Source organism: Coffea eugenioides, chromosome 10 (genome assembly GCF_003713205.1).
Source record: "Coffea eugenioides isolate CCC68of chromosome 10, Ceug_1.0, whole genome shotgun sequence".
In the NCBI taxonomy this organism is placed as follows: Eukaryota; Viridiplantae; Streptophyta; class Magnoliopsida; order Gentianales; family Rubiaceae; genus Coffea; species Coffea eugenioides.
In genome coordinates this window covers 1465332-1473546 of record NC_040044.1, presented here as the reverse complement: position 1 = coordinate 1473546, position 8215 = coordinate 1465332, and the positions used below count along the sequence as shown (strand labels likewise).

Genomic DNA, 8215 nt, shown 5'->3' with positions numbered 1-8215 from the left:
CATGCTTCGAAGGCTAAAGCCGTCATTTAAATCAACAATTAATTAATTTGATTAAGAATATCCATGTCACCAAATCAACACTAAAATAATTAGTACTTCATTCAAGATATTGATAAATATTTAAGGGTGTAAATGAGGTTAATCAAGTCGAATACTTTAAAACTTGTTTAATTATTTTAATGAGTTTAAAATTTTATTCAAACTTGACTCATTTATTTGCTGAACCAAATTTGAACAAGCATTTTATCAAACTTAAAAGTTATCTTGTATAAAATGTTTCTCCAGCCTTTGGCTTCATTAGTTGACGAATCAAGTTTGAATGAATTTCCATCAAATTGAGTTCGATTTGAATATTGAATAGTTTCATTCTTTCAATTCTATAAATATTTCACTCGTTTCCAAAAAATAAAAAAAAGAAAAAGAAAACTCTAGTCTTATTTACCTTTATCATCATTCACCATGCTCATAGCATATTCTAATATTAAAAAAAAATAAAATGTTATTGACGTTGCATAGAATTTTCTTAATTATTAATTTTTTAAATTTATCGCTTTTGTATTTGTAATCTTAAATATTTTTATTCTTGAAAAAAATTCAAAAGATACAAAGTATCGATCCAAAATTTTTTTATATGTGTTGTAATTTTTTGAAATTAAAGAGTATGTAATGTTACTAGAATCTTTAACGCCCTTTTATGACTTATTTAAGAAAAAACAAATGAATAATAAAAAATTGTTTTTCTTTTTAGGTCTGGAAATTATAAATTTGTATTTAAAGGGCTGATGTTTTGGAGCTTTCCAACGTCTTGCCTTTTAAGTGACACCTAATGCGAATATTTGTACACATCTCCCATGCCCAACGCCCCTCCTCCCCATCCCCAACCCACTATCCCCACCACCACGTCCTCCATCACTCCATCACCACCACCACCGCCGCCGCCACCTCCTCCTCCTCCGTCCTTTCTCTCTCTTCTTAGATCTTAAACATTCTCCGGAGAGCTTAACAGTAAAGCATTTTTACTTTTTCTTATTGTTTCTTTTCTTCTACTACAGCGGTAAATCAGCTGCATTGTCAGTGTCCAGTGGTGAGTAAAAGTAACTCTTTTTTGTTTTGTATAGAATTAGCTGATCTTTCGGTTACATATTCTTCAGGACTCGATTGTGTCATTCACACTTTTGATGTTTTTGTTGCGTCATTCGCTTTGATTTGTCTTCTCTGCTTTCCAAAGCTTTTCCTTCTCTATTTCCTCTATTGGTTTTCATATTTGAAGCTTCTCTTGCGCATCGGTCACTATTCTTCTCTTTCTGTCGGTGTGTTTTCCCTTCCTCACTTTCCAAAACCATCAGGTCGCTTTTCTATGTAATTTTCTCTTAATTTTAGATTTTTGATGGCAGAAGCTAAGCATCAATGCTGCGATGCACCGGTTTGCTGATCGATAATTTTTAAAATTTATTTATTTTGCTTCATTTTGAGTTTTAAAATCGAAAGCATTTGAAATTTATCTTTTTGCAATGCAGCCAATTTTTGTGGATATAATTTTAAGAAAAAAGCAATTCTTGCGGATAAATTTGTTGCTGATTGTAGTTGATAAAGGATTTTTAGTCCTTAAAGCAAACTTGAAAATTCTTTTCTTCTTCATTCTTTTAAGCTAAACGTTTAAATTAAAAGTATTTTGAAAAATGTGATTGTGCTGGCCGGATATGATTCTATAGGAGAATAAATGTATAGTATTTGGTCTACACTGGTATAAAATGGGTATTGCAGAAATATTTCAAGGTTGCAGTGATTGGGAATATGAGGTTTAGGCCAAATATTCCGATGCATGTAATTAATGTTTCCATTATCAGATACGAATTAGTTTGTTTCCTTTTGGATATGTATATCTTTTTGTAAATTATACATGAATGCCATTTTCATGGTGTGTTTTCTCGTTTCTGGTGGTCCGTCCTTTTCTACATCCCACCTTTGGTAGATTTTTAATTGCCCATGCTAGTTGTATGCCTCGAAAGTTGCTCTCTACTTTTAAATATGAAATTTATGTTGTTTTCTGAGCTAAATATCCGTATTAATTTGTCTCTTCAAGACTCTAAAGTCTAACCAACCATTTTAGTTTCCCTTATATTAAAGACATATCATAATTAAGGAAAAGTTTTGACTTCTCCGGTACCAATTTCTTCCATGAATATGCCCCTTTGTTTATCTATTTATCGGTTTAACTCCAAGATGATTTTTTTTTTCTGTGCCTTTGAAAGTAATTTAATTTCCAGTTTCGTTTTATGCGTGTTTATGTATCTTGTGACGCAGAGAAAGTACAAGAACGCTCTGTATATGCCTCAACATGAACATTGCATTTCACTGTGTCCATACTGCGGTTCATTAATTGTCCTAATATCTAGATTTCTTGTTTTGCTGGATCTTCCTCAATCTTTGGTCTGTTTCAGTACAAAAACCTGCTGTATAGTATGATGTTTTAGATGTCAAATCTCTTTTGGAATAGAATATTCCTCAACCACTCTTACAGGTAAGCTTGATGGTGATGGATGTGTGTCATCATAAAGCTTCCAGTACTCTCATAGCACGGTCATAGTTTGGTGTTTCCTCACTTCCCATGTTGACACTTGACAGGGGTGGTCATGACATTACCATCCGCATGAAATTTTGTGAATAGTGGAAAGCCAAAACTTGAAACTAGAATTACGCACTTCATTTAAAGGGCACCCGCAATATACTGTTTTGTGAAATCAGTTTTTGGTCCATTTGCATTTTCACTTTGCCCATTCTTCTAGTCTGTTTTTGGATTATGTTAGCCATTGACATTTGGTTCTGTCTCCTTCACATTTAGAATTGGCAATGGACCGAAGGAGCTGGCCTTGGAAGAAAAAATCATCAGATAAAGCAGCTAGTGTCACTGTTGCTTCAGACTCTAATAATGCTCCTTCAGATTCAGCAGGATCTCACGGTGATCAGGTCTGTTCATTCGCATGATAGGTCTATTGAGGAAAAAACATATTAATTCTTGACCCAGTTCGTCTTTGTTTTTAATCATATTTACTGCTCATATTTTGTGCAAATCCTAATTCACTTGGAAGTTTTCTGGCCTATGTTAGAATGCTTTACATTCTGGTCTTCTTCAGCAGATTATGATTGTTGAGTGCCATGTCTTCATAAGCAAGTTTGCATAATATTGATTTTTACACAAATGATATTTGTCAAAAAGAAAAAAAGAAAAAGAAACAGAGGGCTTCTGGAACAACAACGCATGCTCTTGAATCAATCCCTCATTTGCAACGGAGCTAACAATCATTTAAACTACCAGAGTGTAGATAACTGTGAAACTTACATCTTAGGCCAGTCCTTGCAATTATTTTTCTTATTTGTATCCCTCGAGTTGTATGCATTTATCCACTAGATATATCTGGATGCACTTTAATGAGAAATTCACAATAACTTATTTTACCTCTCAACATCTTTTGCTTTTTCTGGCACTAGAATAACTGTCATCATATCCTTGTTTTTCTCTATTTTAGTATTTTCATTTGTTTCCAGGTAAAGAAGGATGACTACAAAAAGCCGAAGTATGTGCAAATATCCGTGGACACCTATTCTTACCTAACTGGATTGGAGGATCAAGTGAAGTCCTATGAGGAACAAGTGGGCACTTTGGAAGAAGAGATCAAGGAACTAAATGAAAAGTTAGCTGCAGCCAATACAGAGATGACTAATAAGGAAAACCTGGTGAAACAACATGCTAAAGTGGCTGAAGAAGCTGTTTCAGGTTTGTTAACTGTCAGCTTCTAGCATATTCAGGAAAAGGCTAAGCATGCATTCAATCTTCTGGCATTTCAACTTTTTAAAATGGCATTGGTATGTGAAACAGGTTGGGAAAAGGCTGAGGCAGAAGCTTTATCTTTGAAAAACCATCTAGAATCCGTTACACTGTTAAAGCTAACAGCTGAAGATCGGGCATCACACCTGGATGGAGCTCTCAAGGAATGCATGCGGCAGATACGAAACCTGAAGGAAGAACATGAACAAAAACTTCATGAAGTTGTTGTCAACAAAACAAAACAGATTGACAAGTTAAAGCTTGACTTTGAATCAAAAATATCCAATTTGGACCAAGAATTGCGCAGGTCTGCTGCTGAAAATGCTGCCCTTTCAAGGTCTTTGCAAGAGCGTTCAAACATGCTGATCAAGCTAAATGAGGAAAAATCACAGGCTGAAGCAGAGATAGAACTTCTGAAGAGCAATATTGAATCATGTCAAAAGGAAATAAATTCGCTAAAGTATGAAGTCCATATAGTTACAAAGGAGTTAGAAATCCGTAATGAGGAAAAGAACATGACTGTAAGATCAGCAGAAGTGGCAAACAAGCAGCATTTGGAAGGAGTAAAGAAAATAGCTAAGCTGGAAGCAGAGTGCCAAAGATTACGTGGTCTTGTTCGAAAGAAGTTGCCTGGTCCTGCTGCGTTGGCACAAATGAAGCTAGAAGTTGAAAGCTTAGGCCGTGATCAAGGGGAAACTCGGATGAAGAGATCTCCAGTAAAGCCTCCTGTGGCACATTTGTCGCAATTGCCTGAATTTTCAATAGACAATGCACACAAATATCAGAAAGAGAATCAGTTGCTCACAGAACGCTTACTGGCCATGGAGGAAGAAACAAAAATGTTAAAAGAAGCTGTGGCCAAGCGTAACAGTGAATTGCAAGCCTCTAGGAGTATTTGTGCTAAGACAGCTAGCAAGCTTCAAAGTCTGGAGGCACAGTTGCACGCTAATGGAGAACTAAGAAGTCCTCTAAAATTCAACATTCAGATGCCTATTGAAGGTTCTTTGAGTCAAAATGCAAGCAATCCACCAAGCTTAACATCCATGTCTGAAGATGGAAATGAAGATGATGCGAGTTGTGCTGGGTCTTGGGCTACTGCATTAGTGTCTGAGCTCTCTCATTTCAAGAAGGAAAAGAACATTGATGGTTCTCAGAGGTCTGAAAATGCTAATCATCTGGAGCTGATGGATGACTTCCTGGAAATGGAGAAATTAGCATACCTATCAAATAATTCAAATGAAGCAGTTTCTGTCTCTGATATTTCAAACAATGGGATATCTGATATTGTAAATCATAACTCTGCAGTTGAAGGAGGATTACAGGAGCATCACGACTCTGATTCATTGGAAATTCAGATCTCTTCCAAGTTAGAACTGCCACAAAAAGACCCTGAAGTCAATGCAGATCCTCTGGTAAAGCTCCAGTCAAGACTTTCTGTGATACTTGAGTCACTAACTATGCATACTGACATTCACAAAGTTTTGGAGGATCTTAGACATGTGGTGCAGGAAACATATGATTGTCTGCACCATCAATCTGTGAGCTGTGTTGTAGAGGCAACTCAAGCTCTCGATGCTTCATCTGATTTCAAAAGTGAAGCCGAAGTGACTTCGGAGAAGGAAACAGTTTTCTCTGACCAGCGCAAACCTTGTATGGAGACTTTGTGTGCTCTAAGCCAGGAATTAGTTGCTGCTATCACTCAGATTCATGACTTTGTAACAGTTTTGGGCAAAGAGGCCAAGGTTGTGCAAGGAATATCTGTAGATGGTGAGGGACTAGGTGAAACATTGGATGACTTTTATGGCAAATATAATGAGGTTGCAAGCAGCAAAGGTGATCTGGTTAAATTTGTCTTTAGCCTTTCTCGTGTGTTAGGTAAAGCAAATGAGCTCCATTTTAATGTCCTCGGCTACAAAATATCTGAAGTAGAAAGTAACAATTCTGATTGTATCGACAAGGTTGCCTTACCAGAGAATAAAGGCTCCCAGGATTCAACAGATAGGTATCCAAATAACTGCACCAACTTTTCTGATTCCAATTCTGATCCTGATATTCCCCATGAGGGAAGTCCTGTTCCAACCTCTGAATTAACTGCTACCTCATGGAAATGTTCATTAGAGGAGTATGAACAACTGAAGTTAGAGAAAGAGAGCTTTGTAGTTGATCTAGCTCGATGTACTGAAAACCTGGAAAACACCAAGACTCAGTTGCAGGAGACTGAAGGACAATTGGCAGAAGTTAAGTCACAGTTAACTTCTGCGCAGAAGTTGAACAGCTTGGCTGAGACTCAGCTCAAGTGCATGGCGGAGTCATATAAAACACTTGAAGCACGTGCAGAAGAACTGCAAACTGAAGTAAACCTCCTCCAGGTAAAAATGGAGAGTCTGGATAATGAGCTCCAGGAGGAGAGAAGAAATCATCAGGATGCTTTGTCCAGATGCAAGGATCTTGAAGAACAGCTGTTAAGGTTAGCAATAAAAAAAAAAAATTAAAAAGGTTATTGATACTTGCATATATTATTTCTGCTCATTCCACTTCATTTATGATTTTGAACTTGGTTCAAGACATTGTCACCGTCAAGAAAAGGGTAGAGTATTTTTTAAAATGTTTTTCCTCTCTTAACACAAATTATCCCTGAAAATATGTTCTGAACTTTGAGACTGCAAGAACATCTATACTAATTGACATGAACAATTCACCCTTTTATTAGTGTATTGAACTTTCAATGAGGTGTAAAAAGTCCCTTTTATGTTGATTTTTCTTTGTCAACTATGAATTCATGTTAATCAATGGGGTTCTACAGCATGCTTTCAAATCTTAAATGCATTGATGAATCAGCTAGTTTATTTAATTTTATTCATGAATTTGCTTTCCTTTGTTTTACCTCGTCTGTTTCCAGGATCAGAAGTTGTCCGCCTGATGTTGATGCCAAGACTAATCAGGTGAGATGTGTAGACCTTCTTGAGATGCCCTTTTGGATTGTTACTTGGGTTCTTAATACGATCCATCCTTGGCACATATTTAAATCCACAGAAAGAAATCTAACAAATATCAATCAGCATCAACGTATATGGCGTATCATACTTTCCTATGCTTCGTGTTAGATGATAAAAGAATAAATTTGGAGTTTGGAGGATATGCCAACTATTTTTAAAAAAATAACCTGTAGCAAGTGGACGCATTTTTTTTAAAACCTGAAACTTGCTCATTCTTGCTGCCCATGATTTGAGGTGATTTGATAGGTAGCCGCTACTGCTTCCCTGAATAAAAGGAAATCACGAATTTTAGTGTTTCATAAACCACTTTTTGTGGGATTTTTTTTATTTGGTATGTTCTTGGATCTAGTGTCTTACAAAGCATATTTTGCCGTTTTGTATTATTCCAGGAGAGAGATCTGACAGCTGCAGCAGAGAAGTTGGCTGAGTGTCAGGAAACAATATTCCTCCTCGGCAAGCAGTTGAAAGCCTTGCGTCCTCGAACAGAGTCGATAGGGTCCCCAAACCATGAGAGGAATCACAAGGACGAGGGTTTCAACGAGGAACCCACCATCAGTGGTATGAACTTGCAAGAAATTGATCCATCTGAGTCAGACATGGCCACTTCAGTCAGTTTGCACCGAGCAGGCGGCGACTCCCCAGTAGACTTATACTCTGCCCCGTTTAGTCCTGACTCTGAAGGAAACAACCTGCTGAAGTCGCCAACAAGCTCAAAATATTCAAAGCATCGGCCTACTAAGTCGGGCTCATCTTCTTCATCTTCTACACCAACTCCAGAGAAACAGTCTCGTGGATTAAGCAGATTCTTTTCCTCAAAGGCGAAGACTGGCAACTAGTGCTTTTGTCTTTGCAAGTCTATCGAAGGTTGGTCGGGGCTCAAATAAGATGTATCTAGAGAAAGCATTTGTAAGTTTGTCTGTAGATAGAAGTCCAAATCTCTTTTTAGTTTGATGTTGTAATGTTCCAATAGTCCGTGATGAAGCTTGAGATGGTCGCGAACCATCAAAATGGGAAACTCTTATCCATTTGGTTATCACAAGGGGTATTAAAAAGCGAATCTTCTTCAAAAACAGAGGATCATACTCATGCCATGGAGACTTTAGTAACGGGCCATAATTACAACTACACTATTTTGTGTTCCAATAATGCATGGTTGAAAATATGAAGCTTCAGATGGTCACGAGCTATCAAAGTGGGAAAATTTGTTATCCATTAGGTTTTCAAAAGGCATATTGAAAAGCCAATCTTCTTCTCGAAACAGATGATGATATCCACGCCATGAAGACTCTGGTTACGGGCCACAATTTAAGCATAAGAAGCCAATATTGATGCATTGTGATTGGGGTGGTTTTTGTTTAAGATGAATGCATGTGATGTTTATAGTACCTTTACT

At 37.0% G+C, this 8215-nt stretch overlaps 1 protein-coding gene across 1 annotated transcript; it reads left to right on the top strand.

Annotated features, from left to right (window-relative positions):
• The first annotated feature begins 899 nt into the window (after positions 1-899).
• On the top strand, positions 900-7861 carry LOC113748759 (filament-like plant protein 4). Its single transcript, XM_027292306.1, has 6 exons — positions 900-1084; positions 2843-2967; positions 3547-3775; positions 3878-6293; positions 6726-6768; positions 7212-7861. The coding sequence occupies exons 2-6, from the start codon at positions 2851-2853 to the stop codon at positions 7656-7658; spliced, it is 3252 nt and encodes a 1083-aa protein (XP_027148107.1). The 5' UTR covers positions 900-1084; positions 2843-2850; the 3' UTR covers positions 7659-7861.
• Positions 7862-8215: the final 354 nt, after the last annotated feature.

Coding starts and splice junctions, on each gene's coding strand:
- LOC113748759 (XM_027292306.1), top strand. CDS start 2,851: ATGGACCGAAGGAGCTGGCCTTGGAAGAAAAAATCATCAGATAAAGCA. Junction 3,776..3,877: donor GGCTGAAGAAGCTGTTTCAG/GTTTGTTAACTG, acceptor TATGTGAAACAG/GTTGGGAAAAGGCTGAGGCA. Junction 6,769..7,211: donor TTGATGCCAAGACTAATCAG/GTGAGATGTGTA, acceptor GTATTATTCCAG/GAGAGAGATCTGACAGCTGC.